At 35.9% G+C, this 19,999-nt stretch overlaps 1 protein-coding gene across 3 annotated transcripts in view; it reads left to right on the top strand.

Moving 5' to 3' along the window:
* The first annotated feature begins 3,297 nt into the window (after positions 1 to 3,297).
* sik2a (salt-inducible kinase 2a) overlaps positions 3,298 to 19,999 on the top strand; it is a 50,845-nt gene continuing 34,143 nt past the window's right edge. Inside the window, exons 1-4 of one of the 3 annotated variants that reach the window (XM_048190034.1) lie at positions 3,298 to 3,689; positions 5,485 to 5,601; positions 9,009 to 9,072; positions 17,627 to 17,788. In XM_048190034.1, coding sequence (XP_048045991.1) covers positions 3,552 to 3,689; positions 5,485 to 5,601; positions 9,009 to 9,072; positions 17,627 to 17,788 — 481 coding nt within the window. In that variant the 5' untranslated portion in view covers positions 3,298 to 3,551. Of the gene's footprint in view, positions 3,690 to 5,484; positions 5,602 to 9,008; positions 9,073 to 17,585; positions 17,789 to 19,999 lie in introns of those variants that run through there. The other 2 variants (XM_048190035.1, XM_048190036.1) reach the window with 2 other exon arrangements.

The following is a 19,999-nucleotide window of genomic DNA, read 5'->3' as shown; positions in this document are numbered from 1 at the left end:
ACGTCAGTATTTTCACCCCCCAAAAAAGGTTTTAAGCCAGTTATTTATATCTTTTGCTGTAGTGTGTCAATAGGAAATATCCGTTCACATTTCCAAACATTCATTTTGCCATTAATTGTAATAATCCAGTGAGATTTTTGAATACACAATAAGACTGATAACAGCCGGTGCTCCACATGGAGATCAGAGCTCACCATCATCAAATCCGTCTGTGATTACATGAAGAAACAGATGAAACTGAGACAAACCAAATCCAGAAGAACTGTGGCCGTGTCTCCAAGATATTTAAGAAACCTGCCTCCAAAGCTACCTGAAAAATGATGCCCAAGTGTACCTGGACAAGAGCTGTTTTAAATGCAAAGTGCCTAAAACTCTTCACAGTACTTTATCTTTGCAGGCAGGTTTCTTCAAGCATCTTAGAGACACGGCCACGGTTCTCCTGGATTTAGTTTGTCTCAGTTTCATCTGTTTCCTCATGTAATCACTGTGAGCTCTGATCTCCATGTTCTCAGACTCTGTGTATTAAAAAATCTCACTGGATTATTACAATTAATGGCAAAATGAATGTTTGGAAATGTGAACGGATATTTCCTATTGACACACTACAGCAAAAGATATAAATAAATGGCTTAAAACCTTTTTTGGGGGGTGAAAATACTGACGTGCCTAAGGCTTTTTCACAGTACTGTAGTTTACCTTTTTCTCGTTTATTCATATTCTAGTTTTCATAAGCTCCTGTGACACATGCGAAAATAACACTTTTTGTGTACTTTTAATGCATCTTTAAAGCCAAACTCTGACGGATGAACGCTAAGGTGGTACAAACAAAAGCTGCTCAACAAATCAGACAGAGATGGCTTGGATATGCAATAGCTTGTTTGCTCCCACTGATTGATTCGCATGACCATGTTATGCTGCTTTTACTGGATGTGCTGTATCGGGCTCAGTAATTAATTACACTGTGACAATCTTTTGCAGACTGTCTTTTCCTGTGAAATAATGAATGATCAAACAGCCTTCAAGTTTCTTATATGCAAATATTGGAATGTGTATATGCAGTGATGTTAATGAAGCCTTAATAAACAAAAACAAATGAATGAAATTGAAATTAAATATATTTACTTTCACATTTCGGCAAATTTATCACCAGTCATAGTTACATGTGTAGTAATAAGAGAACATACAGGTGCATCTCAGTAAATTAGAATGTCGTGGAAAAGTTCATTTATTTCAGTAATTCAACTCAAATTATGGAACTCGTGTATTAAATAAATTCAGCGCACACAGACTGAAGTACTTTAAGTCTTTGGTTCTTTTAATTGTGATGACTTTGGCTCACATTTAACAAAAACTCACCAATTCACTATCTCAAAAAATTAGAATACTTCATAAGATCAATTTAAAAAAAAAGATACTTTAAACAGAAATGTCAGGCTTCTGAAAAGTATGTTCATTTCTATGCACTCAATATTTGGTTGGGTCTCCTTTTGCATGAAATACTGCATCAGTGCGGCGTGGCATGGAGGCGATCAGCCTGTGGCACTGCTCAGGTGTAATGGAAGCCCAGGTTGCTTCAGGTCATCTGCATTGTTGGGTCTGGTGTCTCTCATCTTCCTCTTGATTCTCTATGGGGTTCAGGTCAGCACAGTCAATCAAGCACAGTAACACCATGGCCATTGAACCAGCTTTTGGTACCTTTGGCAGTGTGGGCAGGTGCCAAATCCTGCTGGAAAATGAAATCAGCGTCTCCATAAAGCTTGTCAGCAGAAGGAAGCATGGAGTGCTCTAAAATTTCCTGGTAGATGGCTGCGTTGACTGTGGACTTCAGAAAACACAGTGGACCAACACCAGCAGATGACATGGCAGCCCAAATCATCACTGACTGTGGAAACTTCACACTGGACTTCTGGTTTCATGGTTTCTGTGCCTCTCCACTCCTGCTCCAGACTCTGGGACCCTGATTTCCAAATGAAATGCAAAATTTACTTTCATCTGAAAAGAGGACTTTGGATCACTGAGCCACAGTCCAGTTCTTTTTCTCCTTAGCCCAGGTAAGACGCTTCTGACGTTGTCTTTGGTTCAGAAGTGGAATGTGACAGTTGTAGCCCATTTCCTGAAGACGTCTGTGTGCGGTGGCTCTTGATGCACTGACTCCAGCTTCAGTCCACTCCTTTTGAAGCTCTCCTAAGTTCTTAAATCGGGTTCGCCTGACAATCTTCTCAAGCCTGCGGTCATTCCTTTCACTTGTACACCTTTTCCTACCAGACTTTTTCATTCCAGTCAACTTTCCTGCTTTGGCACAGCACTCTGCGAACAGCCAGCTCTTTCAGCAATGACCCTCTGTGGCTTACCCTCATTGTAGAGGGTCTTGATGATCGTCTTCTGGACAACTGTCAAGTCAGCAGACTTCCCCATGACTGCTGTTGGGATTACTGACCTAAACCCAGTATTTATACCCTGAGAATGGTAATTTAATAGAACTTGAAATTAAATATTCTAATAATTTGAGATACTGATTTTTTGATTTTGATGAGCAGCAAGCTGTAATCATCAAAATGAAAACAAAAAAGTCTGGAAATATTTTACTTTGTCTAATAAATCTAGAATAAATTTAAGTTTTACTTTTTGAATTAAATTACAGAAAGAAAATAACTTTTTCATGATATTCTAATTTATTGTGATGCACCTGTAATAGCAGAAACCGTTTTTGACAGCAGGGGTCGCTCTCTGACAACATGCTCAGAGTCCAGCAGCACATATCTACAGATGTTTTAAAAAATGTACAAACATATTTATTTAAATTAAATACTAATACTATATCTTTGTCGACATCTTTGTGTTGAACAACACAAACTCTAAATAAGAAGCAATAGCCTATATCATGATGTCAGCTGCATTTCAAGCACACATAGAGAGAGAGCTCTCTATCCCTGTGAAATTTATTTATTTATTTATATCTATGACAGTTATTTTTGCACGTATTGAGCAAAATCAGTCCTCTATGAAAAACGTATGCAGCACAAATGAATTAAAATGCGTAGCCTACTCGTCGGCACAACTGTTTGAAGAAGTGTGCAGGATCATTTTAATAAATATATGCTAAACAATAAAATGCATTTAAATAATTTTGAAGGTCAAATGTACGTAACTGAGTTGAAGTGTTTGTAGAGATTGCAATACCCGCTGATTGACGTATACACAGTGGATAAGGTTGTCTTGGTGACATGCTGGTCGCGGACATTGAAGCCGCTTTGTGAGATCCGCCCCTTTATAAAATCCCTTCAGCACTGACGTCAATGCATGTCGAGCGCCAGAACATCATTCCTCATGCCGAGCATCAGAGTGGAATGCGCTCTCATTTCAGTCATGTAGAGCCCTTATCTGGAAACGAAGAAATGTGCAGGAGCCTTTGGCACCCATATGCCCCATTTGCATTTTAGCTTTGGCATTAGAAGCATAATCATACCCGCCACTTCAGTTGATTTGTAAGAGCAGGTGAAGGTGGCCAAATCATCCACACACCTCTTTATCCAGTAGTTCACCAGAAAACTATGGTCATGGCCGCCCAGGACCAAAAGCCGTCGCAGCGGGCTCCGGTTCGCGTGGGATTTTATGATATTGAGCGCACGCTGGGAAAAGGCAATTTTGCAGTTGTGAAGCTGGCGAGACATCGCATCACAAAATCTGAGGTGAGTAGCCTGATATACGCACACACACTAGGGTTTCAGTGTACTTGCGCTTTCTGCGCAATCGAAACAACTTGCATGTTCACTTTTATCGTTAATGAAAGAAAGGGAAAGAGTAGCCTGTAATTGTTAAACCTAAATATTTTGTGAGCTGTGTTTGGGTCTGTGACATGGGATCTGCGAGATGAGAAATAAAGAATTTTTTTTTTTAAATGCTGTTTTTGACAAACATGTGCCAAGCGCTAATATGTTGATACTCGTGTTGGTTTCATACAGTTTTGATCTACGTTTATACCATGTTGTACAAAATAAAAATGTAATGACTTCTACCATGTCAAGTGGTGTAACCAAAAACTAAAATAATTGGGTAACACTTAGTTTCCTTGTTACATACCTTACCATATACAGAAATTTATGCATACGTACATGCAACTAACCCTCAACTATCCTACCCTAACCCTATACTAAGTACATGTTGTTAATTATATAATAATATATAATATATAATATAATATATAATTACACTGTAACAATGACACCTTAAAATAAAGTGTAACCAACATTTGACGAGTGTGTGTGTGTGTGTGTGTGTGTGTGTGTGTGTGTGTTTGTGTGAGTGTGTGACTAATACATATCAAGAACTTTTCTTTGGGTAACTCTGTTTAACTGGAACAAAACACGGCTTCAAAAAAAAAAAAAAAAAAAAAAAAAAAAAAAAATATATATATATATATATATATATATATATATATATGTATATAAAGTTAATATAAAAAGGCTCTAATAGGGTCCTCTGATTTTTGTCACACAACAGTATGGCTTCCTGCATATTGGTTACACCACACTGACTTTATTATTACAAATATTAATATTTCAAAACTACATTTCTTCACTACCAAACTACTTTTAATAATATTTCAAGAATTTGAAACCTTTTAATGACTATTAAATTAAACAGTTTCATCACCTAGACCTTTTGACTTTAAAATAAATGAATTAAAAAATCATATAAAAAGCATATTCATTACAGAAAACGTGTATTTAAGTAATATTTTATTTTAATTACATTTTTAAATATATTTTTGAATAACTTAATAGATCCAAAAAAAAAAACAACTGTGACCTTTGATATCTAGGGCATAGTGGCAAATCATAAGTATAAAAACATATTTTGCATGTTCGGGTTGTTGTTTACCTGGATAAAGTACTTTAAATAAATGAAACTGTGCATTGCTTAATGTTTATTTTCTGTAAATAACTGGATCTGCCCTTATGTCTCTGTTATCAGTTTACATTAGTATTACATTGTTGCTGTGCCAGGGTCAGTTTACTCTGAACTTGAGTTTAAGAGTGACAGTCAAGATCAGTTCAGATAAAACCAAACAAGTCATGCAGCTTCCCACCATTTCTCCCATAGAAGCAAAAGTGGAACAGCTGTATATCCAGTTGCAGTTGCATAATTTTTTAAAGGTGCTGTAAAGACATGAGACAGGAAGCAATCTGTGAGCAAAATGATTTTATGTTAGATTGAAATCTGCCAAAAAAAAAAAAAAAAAAACTTTATTACAGTTATAAAGTCATATACATGAATGGCATACTGTATGCCTTAGAGGTCTTTTGATTTTTTTAGAAATCTATAGGTCTAAAATTAGTAATGTTTCTTTGTATTGTTGTTTATTATTGCAGTGCAGCTCAGTGAATAATCCTTTATTTTTCTAGAAACCATAAATAATTCATGCGTCAGTGGCGTCAAAATAAAAGCCCACTATACATAACATTTACATTTGCTGAATTGCAGGTGGCCATTAAGATTATAGACAAGACCCAGCTAGATGCAGTGAACCTAGAGAAGATCTACAGGGAAGTGGAAATCATGAAGCTGCTGGACCATCCTCACATCATCAAGCTGTACCAGGTACTGCATGATCATTCATCTGCATATTTGTGATAACCCATCAGCTGCCCAGTGATTTTTGTTTCTTACCTGTATTAGCATTTGTTCCATGAGACTGCTGTTTTTCTAGAGAATAAGGCCTGTTGAATCCAGTGGTTTCAGCTGGGAGCTTTATAGGGTTAGTCTTGTTGTTATGTTATGTAAGATTTTTAGGTCACTCTGAGCCTGGATGCTGATGCAGTATCAACAGCTGCCTGTGCTGTTACACAACACAAATACAGCAGCAGCAGCAGCAGTCCAATCTAGGAGCAGTGGTCATATTGTGATTTGTCTGTCTGGTATTGTACATAGAGCTTTCTAAAAAAAATTCACTGTTCACTGCTCACTGTTCCTTTGGCAGATGCAACTGGGAATATCAGTAACCTATAGAAATCTACCAAATGCCCACATGGTCATTAGTCCAACACTAGACCTCACAACCAGGCAAAAAAAGTGCTATGAAATGAAGAAACATTCCCTTATATATATATATATATATATATATATATATATATATATATATATATATATACATACAGTCAAACCAAAATGTATTCACCTTGAACATTTCATTCATAATTACAGTTTATTCACTATAGTTTAAAAAAATATAACAATATCTCAGAGTTAAACTGTGTCAGAAAAATGAATCTTAATTATGTCAGATAACACATAAGCAAGACATGGTAAGGTCAAAGTGAATAATTTTTGGTTCCAAATTTTTATCAGTTTTCCAGGTAGTCCACTGTATGAAGAATTTTTGGGTATAATATGTCACAGTTTACTTTAATTCACTATCTTAACTTACATAAATGAATTATAGTGTCCTGCACCCACTAGAAAATATATAAAAAATATCAAAAATGTTTGAATACTTTTTGGTTTGACTATATATATAATTATTATCATTATTATTATTATTATTACAAACCTGATTCTGATTGATTTTAAATTTCATGGCATCAACACATCTCAAAAAAGTTGGGACAAGGCCATGTTTACCACTGTGTGGCATCCCCTCTTCTTTTTATAACAGTCTGCAAACATCTGGGGACTGAGGAGACAAGCTGCTCAAGTTTAGGAATAGGAATGTTGTCCCATTCTTGTCTAATACAGGCTTCTAGTTGCTCGACTGTCTTAGGTCTTCTTTGTCGCATCTTCCTCTTTATGATGGCCATTTCAGTACCCGGATCCTTCTTCTACGCAGCCATGATGTTGTAATTGATGCAGTATGTGGTCTGGCATTGTCATCTTTGAAAATGCAAGGTCTTCCCTGAAAGAGACGACGTCTGGATGGGAGCATATGTTGTTCTAGAACTTGGATATACCTTTCAGCATTGATGGTGCCTTTCCAGATGTGTAAGCTGCCCATGCCACACGCACTCATGCAACCCCATACCATCAGAGATGCAGGCTTCTGAACTGAGCGCTGATAACAACTTGTCTTTGTCCTCTTTAGTCCGAATGACATGGCGTCCCAGTTTTCCAAAAAGAACTTCAAATTTTGATTCGTCTGACCACAGAACAGTTTTCCACTTTGCCACAGTCCATTTTAAATGAGCCTTGGCCCAGAGAAAACGCCTGCGCTTCTGGATCATGTTTAGATATGGCTTCTTTTTTGACCTATAGAGTTTTAGCCGGCAACGGCAAATGGCATGGTGGATTGTGTTCACCGACAATGTTTTCTGGAAGTATTCCTGAGCCCATGTTGTGATTTCCATTACAGTAGCATTCCTGTATGTGATGCAGTGCCGTCTAAGGGCCCGAAGATCACGGGCATCCAGTATGGTTTTCCGGCCTTGACCCTTACGCACAGAGATTGTTCCAGATTCTCTGAATCTGTGGATGATATTATGCACTGTAGATGATGATAACTTCAAACTCTTTGCAATTTTTCTCTGAGAAACTCCTTTCTGATATTGCTCCACTATTTTTCGCCGCAGCATTGGGGGAATTGGTGATCCTCTGCCCATCTTGACTTCTGAGAGACACTGCCACTCTGAGAGGCTCTTTTTATACCCAATCATGTTGCCAATTGACCTAATAAGTTGCAAATTGGTCCTCCAGCTGTTCCTTATATGTACATTTAACTTTTCCGGCCTCTTCTTACTACCTGTCCCAACTTTTTTGGAATGTGTAGCTCTCATGAAATCCAAAATGAGCCAATATTTGGCATGACATTTCAAATTGTCTCACTTTCAACATTTGATATGTTATCTATATTCTATTGTGAATAAAATATAAGTTTATGAGATTCATTAAATTATTGCATGTCCCAACTTTTTTGCAATCTGGTTTGTATTATTATTATTATTATAATATTTTTTATTTTTTTTATTGGTTTTATTTTTATAGTGTTGACATTATTATTTTATTAAGTATTATTATGTGTTATTATTTTTTATTTAATAATAATTATTACTGTAATATATTTTTAATATTCATTACTAGTCAATGTTTTGGACACAATTACTTATTCTTAGTATTTCTAGTACCAATAATAATAATAATATATTATATATTATATATATTATTATTATTTACTGGTGTTATTTTTACGTGTTGTTGACATTATTATTTATTTTATAGAGTATTTTTTTTACATTTTTGATTAATAATAATATTAAATAAAAATAATTAAAAAATAGTAATAATCTATAAAATAAATAACATCAACAAAACTATAAAACAACCCCAGTGGATAATAATAATAATAATAATAATAATCATTATTAATATTATTATAAATAATAATAAATAAAAATCTATCAATAATAATAATCTATCAGATAGATAAATTATTTAATTTACACAACTTTTACATTTTTGGATTTTACAAAAAAAAATTAAAATTTTTACATTATTGTATTTATAGTATTATTTGGTATTGTATATATTGTATTTGTCTAGAACATTTCATTATTTTTATTTATTTTTAACCTCATCATGAACATAAATGTTTAAAACTTCTTGACAATATTTACATGGTACTCCAATTATCATGGCACTGCCATGGTATATGTCCAAAAGCAATGTTAATGCTGTGGTACTAGTGCTCTCAGAGATAGGACAGCAATGTAGAGAAAGATAGCTTACTTGAATATTACACCTATATATCCAAAATAATAGCCATAACATATTATTGACTAAGTGTGAATCACTTGTCACCATCATGACGTTTGTTTCTCCTCCTTTGCATCACACACAAAAAAGGATGTAGAATTGTTTTCTCACTTGAAGCCAAGTGTGAACACTAGTGACAGGTGAAAATGCTGTCCGTCTCTTGTTCTCTTGTGATTTCAGGGTTTTTTTGTGATATTAATATTGCATTGCCTTAACATTCCACATTCATGCAATGGATAAGAATCACGTCTCTTCTCTTTCATTAGGTCATGGAGACCAAAAACATGCTCTATCTAGTCACAGAATATGCCAGAAATGGAGAGATATTTGGTGAGTGCGTCCGTTTCATTGTATGTGCAGACAAACGTTATTTCATTGTGATCCATAAATTCACCCCACACTGTTAAGTATTGCATGTGCAGTGAATGCTTGCCTGCAGTGGATTGAGATGGTCAAACCACATTTCTGCATATTTCATCCATCTATAAACTGATTCACTCACTTAAAGCTAATGGATGAGCTGAGCTGAAGCTATTTTTTGTCCTGTGATGATTAGCAGTGTCACCTGTAATGGAAAAAGGTCCTGGTGTTTTAGATGAGAGCTACGTGACCAAAGAAACAATCATCTCACCCATAACAGCCCCATGCAGTAATGCTACAGTCATACTTGAAAGACAGTGAATGAGATTTATAGCCTCATTAAGGGGTAAAAGGTTGCGTTTGACAAAGCAAAAGAGAGAATATGATATGACAGCTGCTGCCAAAAAAGAGGAATACGATAATAATTTACAGAGACATCCTTGTGACTTTGTCAGCACGTCTTCAGTTTTTGTGTTAATATAGCCTACTTCTTGTATTTGACGGCAAGTGTACTTTGTTCTTAGCGCAGATACCGTGAGAGTCAGCAGTAAAACTGTGCAGTGACTATGTTTACAATAGCATACTCTTTCCGCAGTGTACAGTATGTACATTTTCTATGTATGTGGATTACAATAGAATATTACATTTGCCAAAATGTGCAGTATGCTAATGCGACAGATCACGCATTTGAATTCATAAGTGCACCATTGCATTGAAAAACACCAAGTATAATTGATTGTATGGAGCGTGGGCACCCACCGGCAGAAACATAATTTGGCGCTTATGGTGTGGAATACTGTTTCCCAGTAGTTAATCACTGTGAATCGTCAGGATAGCAAAATAAGTAGCTCCCCACCCTATATATTTTGATCCAAGAACATGTCTTACTTGGTAATATCATGGTGACCATTTACAGCTATAGGTAGGAACTCACTCATAACTTATAACATAATTTTATATGCAACCAAAAGCGTTACACTCTAAAAAATAAAACATTGGTTCAACAACAACAAAAAATATGGTAACGTTTTCCACTAGAATTTTAACTTAAGCCAATTGGGAGAATTACATTAATTCAAAGCAATATTTTGAGTTGATCCAACATAATGTTTTAAGTAAGGTGAAGACGTTTTTTTGCCACAATAGAACGCATTTCTAAGTAACATGAACTTACCAAGCACCGCTTGTCACCATGATGGTAAATCTCCAAAAACCCACATTAACAGAAACTCTTCTAAATTAGCATAACAAAACACTAATTACTGCTAAATCTCCCTTACCATTAATTTTGTGCTAAAAACATTATATAACACTTAATTTTAGCATTTACTCTCCCTTTCAAGTGCCATGGGCAAAGCATGATGGGAAATATAAATCCCAGCCCAGTTTCACTTAACTTAAGTTCGTCTAAATTAAAAGAAGTGTTCATACAACTCAAAACAATGAAACACGTTTACACGTCATCAGATTGTATTTTACATTAACAGAACTTAAAATTTAATACATTTTTGATTAACTGAAAATGTTAAACTATGACAAGTCATGATAGTATATCGAATCAATAGGCATAATTTGTGTGTCATCCAAGCTCAATAAAATAACAATTACAAGTAAAAAGTCTAACAGCATTTCAGAACTTGATTTTTTATTTCATAACAATATATATATTTAAGTAATGCCTAAAGGTCCCCTGAATTAGTTTTTAGAGTGTACAGTTTAGATTTCTGTGATAAAATAGGCCTATCTATACAAGCATACATTAATAAATGAAAAAAAGCATCATTCAGGGATTGACATTAAGGTTTTTGGCTTATATTGACTTCAGTTAATCAATTCTGTAATGTCATAAGTTAAAGGTAAGTAATGACGACAAGGAGGCAGTTTAGTCAACTTATTGTTGACCCAAAAATGAAAATGCTGTCATCGTTTACTCAACCGCATGTCATTCCAAACCTGTATGAATTTCTTTCTTCTGCTGAACACAAAAGAACATATTTTGAAGAATATGGGTAATCAAATAGTTGATGGGACCCCATTGACTTCCATTGTATTTTTTTTTTTTTTTTTTTTTTCCATACTATGGAAATCAATGTGATCCCATCAGCTTTAGTAATCAGAGTACATGCATAATGTATTACAGGCAGTGTGCGAATCACATTCACAAAATGAATTGAACCAATGATGAGTCTGGAAGAAAACGAGAACAGGAATCTACTGTTGCTAAAGTAACGAACACAAATTTCACACGAATTTGTTTGACTGATAAACCTTGCACTCTTATTTCAGTGTTTTTAATATTGTGGATATTTCAGTTAACAGTTTGCTTTGTACATTCAGTTTAGCAACATTAAGTTAAAGTTGCCGTAAGCTTAACCTATAAAAATATATCAATATTTAACAAGTTATAAAGTAAAATATATAGCTTCCGCCAGACCGCCTTCCGTATTCAACTTACGAAGAAATTGTAAGTGAAAGCGCAATGTCCTATGCCTTCCGTATTCAACTTGTGAAAAAAAGGCAATGTCAGTTATGCTTTTTTTGTAAGTTGAATATGAAAGGCAGTCTAACGGAAGCTAGATATTTTACTTCATAACTTGTTAAAGCTGCTGTCCGCAACTTTTTTTGTATTCAAAATTTACAAAAATTATATAATGAGAATGTACAACATGAATCCATTTTCCAAACTGTGTTTTTGTCTTACCCTGAATCATTATGGTACATTTATTATAAGCGTTTATATTTGGACTATTTCAGACCGGACTGGTAGGACCCGCCGCAGAGTATCACAGTAACTTCGTGACTTGCCATAGACATACACGGAGAAAAGTAGCTCCGGCAACAATGTTCTTCCGCAAGATGCGTGCAGTTCTGTTTATTAATCGCTAGAGGGCCAAAAATCGCAGACTGCAGCTTTAAATATGGATATTTTTCTTACACAAGCGCATCCCTTCGAAGGCCTTTATTATCCCCTGGAGCCGTGTGGAGTACGTTTATGACAAATGGATGCACTTTCTTGAGCTTCAATCTCATTGGCCCCATTCACAGCCATTATAAAGCTTGGATGCGTCAGGATATTTATTAATATAACTCTGATTGTGTTCATCAGAAAGAAGAAATACATATACACCTAGGCTTGAGAGTGAGTAAATCTTGAGGTCATTTGTAATAAAGTGAACTAATTTTATGTAAAATTAGATTAAAAATACAAAATGACTAGAAAAATAACAAGCTAAATTAAGTAACAATGCAACTTTGCACTTTATATAAGAGTTTGCCCATATGAATGATGTGGTCAAACGTTGTCCATTAAAGCTGCTGTAGGTAACTTTTGTAAAAAAATATTTTTTACATATTTGTTAAACCTGACATTATGTCCTGACAGTAGAATATGAGACAGATAATCTGTGAAAAAGTCAAGCTCCTCTGGCTCCTACCAGTGGTCCTATTGCCATTTGCAGAAATACACCGCTCCCGGTAAGAAACAACCAATCAGAGCCAGGAGGAGTGTCTTAGCAGTGTCAATCAATCAAGCTCGCGTGCGCGCTGATCACACTCCTGTCATGCACAGTGTACAGGCGTCAAATTCAAGATTACCGGTGTGCCGCAGCTTTGCTTATGGCGAAATAAAACGATGTTATATGCAAAGGACCACCCTGAAACTAAAAGAAACCTGAAACCTGAAATCTACAAGAAACCATGCCATACATAATTTGTCAGTCCTGTTTTGAAATTATCTTAGTTGTGTAGTTCTTAAATTAAACAAATCAAGCGGGGATACTTACTTGTCAAGCAGAAATGTGGCTGACTCTGCATCGGTTTTTAATCCGTTCAGGACACATAGCTCCCTCCACCTCGGAAAAGCCGCTCCGATATTTACCCTCGTTTTATTTCGGGCTCTATCTAATTCTTTCTTTTTGGCCTTTTTATCATCGTCATCTGTCTTTTTCCGTTTACCCGTCTTTATTTTATGAGCAGGTGCCACTCGAGGAATTGACAGTTTGGATTGTTTTTCCGCCATAAGCAAAGCTGCGGCACACCGGTAATCTTGAAGCCTGTATGCGCTGGCGCTGTGTATGGGAGGGGTGAGATCAGCGCGCACGCGAGCTTGATTGATTGACACTGCTAAGACACTCCTCCTGGCTCTGATTGGTTGTTTCTTACCGGGAGCGGTGCATTTCTGCAAATGGCAATAGGACCACTGGGAGGAGCCAGAGGAGCTTGATTTTTTCACAGATTATCTGTCTCATATTCTACTGTCAGGACATAATGTCAGGTTTAACAAATATGTAAAAAAAAATTTTTTACAAAAGTTACCTACAGCAGCTTTAAAGGTGTACTGCAAGTTGATTTGAATGCTAAATATTTAGTCACTTATTTATAGGGGTGTGACGAGACTAAAATGTGACGAGATTTCTTGTCGAGGCGAAAAGTAGTCTCGTGATGTTGCCATGACAGAGTGTTAGGATGATTAGGAAAGAATTATGCCACAGCTACGTTTACATTACGCCTCCACTGTCGTTTTGCTTTGTATTTAAATAAAAAACACTTAATTCAGTTGGATAACGGTCGCCGCCGCTCCATATTTACAGAGTTACGCGTGATCGCTGAAAGTGAAAGTAAACGGGAGCGCGCATTCAAACACGATTTCAATACCCCGCATTTTGAAAACGGCTCCCTGGTGAACGCAAATATCTCTCAATATGAAAGCTATTTTAGGCTGGGCAGTGTAGTTGTAACCATCTCTCAGCTCTGTATCAAAGAACAATTTGGTCTTATTTGCTCTTTGAATATTGAGAGAGAGCGATTATGGTTGCACTTATTGTAAAGTGTTACCATAAAAATGAATAAGAGTTTTCTCTTAATCTTATTAAGCACAAACAATAAGGTTTCATTTGTTAACATTAGTTAATACACTGTGAACTATCATGAACTAACAATGAATGACTATTTTTATTAACTAACATAAAGATTTATAAATACTGTAGCAAATATATTGCTCATTGTTAGTTGATGTTGGTTAACACATTAATGTTAATAAATGAGACCTTATTGTAAAGTGTTACCATTTTTATTTATACTGTTTTTATTTCTATGATCAGTTTGTGGAAAGGAGTTCAGTTAGGAGGTCAAAAGTTGTAGAAGCTCATAAATCATGTACAGTAAGGCCTGAAGAGACTGAAATCATACAGAAGAGAAGTCAATCAGTTGAGTTTGTGGCAAAACCTTTTACAGTGCTTGAGTATTGTTTTTTACTGCATATGATAACTCATACTCAGAAAGTAGAACTGAAATGACATTCATTACAAGATGATTAGCTAAAACATTCCAAATACACCTGCAGAATATTTTTTCTAGTCACGTATTTCGCCATTGAGGATTTCTTAAAAATAGTGTGTAAAAAATCTTGTCTCGTCTCGTCTCGTGAACTCAGTCTCGAGTCTCATCTCGTCTCGTGAGATACCCGTCTCGTCACACCCCTACTTATTTATGATTTAGATCAAAGGTCACTAGGACTGCTCTCCAGTTCTTAACACAAGATTATCTCCACCCCGATTATGAATCGTTTATCATAAATTAATACAATTACAAACATGTTCTTTTTCTCCACATGGAGAAATGGGGGATTTGAAGCAACATACATTATATACTGTACAAAGAAAATGTGCATTTTACAATTTAAATTTGAAATCTTTAAGAGACTATCTAGGATTTATTGGGTTTTTTTTATTTGTTTGTTTGTTTTTTGTTTTACAATGTCTTATTGCTGCCAACCTGAACATTTACAGTGACTGCACAAGTCTTAATTAATTTCATAATTTGGACATTTGATTGTTTGGGCTTTTGCTTGGATGTATATTTAGAGCCTGGCCCTTATGAAACTTGAATACCCCTGTATTTTTTGACTTTCTCAGGATGTCAATTTTCATTGTAATTGTAGAGATATTTTTATATCTGCTGTTTTTGAGGGTTTTGTACCTGAGAGGAGGTTAATGACCATCAAGTTGCTCTTTATCACTATTCTCTTTACATAAAATTCTACAGAAATGTAGTGATTACCATAACCGATTCATCCAATGAAGTGATTAAGTGAACTTTTGTCAGCTGTTTGCTCGCCTCCTTTTCACTTGAATCATATCTATATATTTCACTTTATCTTAGCTTTTTAATGTTTGATCTGCTCACCAGTCATTTTCTTTCATATTTCCCTCCATTCTGGATGTTGGAAGGGAGTTCCATTTTTGTTGCAAGAAGGGTTTAAATATCACGTGTGGGCATGATATAGATTAGATGTTCAATTCCCTTATCCTACCTGTTGAGTGCAAATTACACGTTGTCATATAGTCAATCCATAGGGATGTGAAGCCATCTGTCAACTCAGTATCGTACCATCCCACTCGTACTGCACACTGCCTCGCATTCACATGCACAGCGCACCCTTTGAAGTCTCCTACATGTCCCTAACACATGAGCCGTATGACGCACACATGCATACGCATGCAACTGGCATCTCCATGCCCTTGTCGACTGATTAACTCAGAGGACTGCTGTTTTATCAGTGCTCGGCTCGCATCTGAAGCAGGCATGGCTGACAGTCAGGTCCTGTTTTGAATGTGTGGTCGGCTGTGGATGACAGGCTGGCCTTTCATTTTAGAAGGGAATGAATATATGCTGCTTGCTTCAGGTTGTTTTCGTTGGATTTGAAATTCATGAAAAGCTGGTGGTTGCATATTCACGTCACTCTGACATGGCAAAAGGTATTATTACACAAACACCTGTGATGCATGAAAGAGGACATGAGAAAATAACATGTTATTAAAGGTTTTTTTGCATGAGGAATGCAATTTCCCTTAATCTTTCGAACCAGTTGTTTTTATTAACTGTTCAAAATGGTTCGCATTAATTGAAATGAAAGGTAAATAGAAATATTTTAAAAAATAATTTAATAAAAAAGACAAAAGCACATAGTTAATAAAATTACTAAAAATTAGACTAAAATTAAATTCTGTATTATTATTTTATTCAAAAATATGTGACTCGTGTTAGCAAATGAGCCACAATGAGCCAATTGTCACAAATGAGTTATTGTAATTTTCACATTCTCCATTAAAACACCTTCAAAATGATATATAATTTGTTGGAATCTGACAAAACATGACTGAGCTACACCTGTCTGAAGTCGATAGAATCAAGTTAAAGTTTTCCGAAGGTTCCAAAACAAAATCACTTAGGCCTATGTGTGTATCGGCACGCGCTGTCAGACGTCTTTGTTCGCACGCTTCGGATCTGTCAGTCAGCGTGAGTAAAGATCTCATGCCATCTAGAATTCCCCAGCTAACATAGGATATAGCCTACAGCGAAACATAAAATAAAAGCATTCATGACGTTTTGCACTCTGTATCATTAAAAACATATATGCTAGCGTAACATTTTGCTAGCATACATTTCAGACGATTAAGGATACCATAAGATACCATATTATCACAGAGGTATAAATATTAACAAAAGACTGTAATGTTACTTAACCAATCTGACGCAGTTGTTGAACTTTGTTGCTATAACTGATGAGAAATCTGGAGAAATGTCGATGCTGTCCAGCCCGACGTCATAGTTACGTTGTCAGTTAGTAAGTCATGAAATTACCAAAAAGTACGAATACAGTTACTAACTAACTTTTCTGGTTGCCACAACTTAACTAGTTACGTCGCCACGGCAAAAGTTTGGTCACCAAATTACGCTGCAGTTACGTAACAGTCACGTATTTTGGTTAGCTGGGTCGCTATGATGAATATTCACAAAGTTGGAATGTTGCGCTTTACAACGATACCAAACTTCTACAGTAGTCGAGAAGCGAGCAGAGAAAAACTACATTTTTCATAGTCAAAGGAAAGGTACTTCTCTCAGAAAACGTACAAATAAAGATACTTTTAGATGTTTAATTGCTATTTGGAGCATTGGGATCACTAGATGAGGGCTTAATGAACTTATTTTTGTGAAAACCTCAATTTCGACCAATATTGACATTTTTCACTTGTTATGCCTGTAGCTCGAAATTAGCCTGTGCGCGTTTCGACTCATTTTGCCAGCATGGGTCACATATATTAAAAATGCAATTCATATATACACTGACTTAAATACGCTTATGTAATGAGCATGTTTTTAATTTTCAGATTTTTTTTTTTAAACAAACATTACTAAGATTATAAGCAGATCTCAAGGTGAAATACTAATAATTTAATTTTGAAGTAAACTACTTTTACATTTCAATTGATTTCAAATGAGTGTGATGAGCCCCAGCTGTTCAGCTTCAAACAGATTTTGTTTGCTGCTGTCTTTTTGTCAAGTTCAATACAGCATTTAATCAGGACTACTATGACCAGTACAGTTAAACAGATGTTTCCCTGCCCTTTCCCTGCTCATTGTCACAATCTGCATACCATTTTCATGAAAAATTCATGACTGTGACATGTTGCCTGGATGTGCAGATGACGACCCAATAACACCTGATCCCTGTCTGGCAACACAGACTACCTGGCCAGCCGCGGGCGGCTCAGCGAGATGGATGCGAGGAGGAAGTTCTGGCAGATCCTTTCAGCGGTGGAGTACTGCCACGAACGCAATATTGTTCACAGAGACCTGAAGGCTGAGAACTTGTTACTGGACGCTCACATGAATATGAAGATAGCAGGTAAGAGATCTACCTTTCCTTGTGTTGTGATAGGTGTCAGTGATACTAACAGACTTTAAACACAAATGATGATTTTTAACTCCAACTGTTGCCGTCTGTCAGCCAAATAATGCGAGTGGATGGGAACTTCTACTATAAGACTAAATAAAACTTGCATAGACAAGTCCAAATTAAACCCTGCGGCTCGTGACGACACGAGCCGCAGGGTTTAATTTGGATTTGTTTGTGCATGTTTATTGACTCTTATAAATTGTGTGACCATTGACTCACATTATAAGACTGACAGACATCAACGGTTGGAGTTAAAAATCATCATTTGTGTTCTACTGAAGAAACAAAGTCACCTACATCTTGGATGCCCTGGGGGTAAGCAGATAAACATCAAATTTTCATTTTTGGGTGAACTATCCCTTTAAAGGTGCAGTAAGGGATTTCTGAGAAATACTGTTGATGTCTGAAATCAACCCAAACAAACACACCCCTCCCATCAATGATCTGCCCTCAAAATGCAAAAACACGCAATGCAAGAGTGGATGTCTCTTTATCATAGCTAAGGCAAAGCAAAATAATGCGAAGATGATGAACGAACGACAAGGAAGAACAATACATGACAAACAGTACACAAGAGTATATACAAGCAAGCATTTGTTGTTAGTCGCCAGCAGCACACCAGCTCCAGACAAACAATGTCACTCAAAACCGTCCTGTTACTATAGCTAACATTACAACAACAGCATATCTTTGTTCTGTGAAACATAGCAAAATGTTACTCATGTATGGAGCAGAAACAACACAACCTCTGTGTCTGTTTTCAGGCCTTCCCGCTTGGGTCTCTCCAGCGCTGGAAAGCTTTTCTAATGTTAACGCGGGTCCTAAAGCTCTTGCCTGATCATAACCCTCTTTTTCCAGTGATATTCCTCTGACCATTTCTCTTTTGTAATGTCTCTCATCATCACTCTTTCTACAGTCTTTCTTCAAATCTCCCTCTTGCTCACACTCTCTGTATACGCCCCCTACTGCTGATTGGCAACAAGTGTGTGGAGGTTCTCGGTTCGATCCACTTTCAACAACGTTTCTCAGAAGTCTCTTACTGCACTTTTAAACGTTTCTTGATGTTGAAATTTGTTCCTCTATCCCTGTTTAATATGCTGAAGCAAGTAATTTGTTGACTTCTGTGAAGAGTGTAAGCTCTGTCTCTGTCAAAACATTGCTCTGTTTGTTTGAGCAGTCTGAAATGTCAACTTCTGGCTCAACCAATAGCGTTAGTTTGGGGCGGGACTATCTGTAATAAGCTGTTTAGTGGCTGTGGGGGCGGTTGGAGTGTTTTGGATAGGAAATCCGTTCGGTGCAGGTAGTGGCGCAGAAATAGCACTTTTCAAGTTTTACCTTGAATTTCAAGGGAAAACATTAGCAATGATTAAGCACATGTTGTGCAAGATGAAAAAGTTAGATTGGGCAAAAAGAATGATGTGTGAATGAAAGTTAAATAATATGCTATTCATGTCAAGTAGCTCATATATACTATACCCTGTCATATATGTGATACTATTATTGTTTTTATTAATATTTTGAATTATTTTTTTTATTCTTATATTTTCAGTATTCGTTTTAAATTTTAGTATTATTGTTGTGTGTTTTGTCATTTATATTAGTTTTTGTGGTAACACTTTACAATAAGGTTCAATTTGTTAGTTAACATAATCTTAACATTAATCTTAGTTAATCATAGTTTTTATTAATTTTTATTTCAGTTTTAGTTGTAGTTATTTTAGTACATCAAGTTAAACTAAATGAACATGAGAAATGTTTCCCTGGCAACTAGCTGAAATAAAATAATTTAAAGGTTTTTCAATATTTTAATTTTATTTCTGTTAATGTTTATTTTAAGTAACGGTTTTAGTGCATTAAGTACTTAGAAGTAAGTAATGAGACATTACATTTTTTATGCTTTTACATTTATTTAATTTGTGCTTAAAGCTGAATACAGCTACTTCAATTTCCTGAAGATTTTCTGCTTTATCTAAGAATAAAAAGGTGTAATTGCCTGTTCCTCACTGGCTTTTGTGCATTCCACAAGTCAAATCAGATCTTTTTCTCAAAGTACACAAACACACACACACACACATACATAATGCCAGCCAAAGTCTATCAGAGGATCACATATTTACTCAGTGACATCAGTTCAAACTGAATTTAGTTCATTCCTCAAAC

The sequence above is a fragment of the Megalobrama amblycephala genome, linkage group LG4 (genome assembly GCF_018812025.1).
Source record: "Megalobrama amblycephala isolate DHTTF-2021 linkage group LG4, ASM1881202v1, whole genome shotgun sequence".
Lineage (NCBI taxonomy): Eukaryota > Metazoa > Chordata > Actinopteri > Cypriniformes > Xenocyprididae > Megalobrama > Megalobrama amblycephala.
The sequence above is the reverse complement of the archived record's forward strand: the minus strand, read 5'-3'. Positions and strand labels throughout refer to the sequence as shown.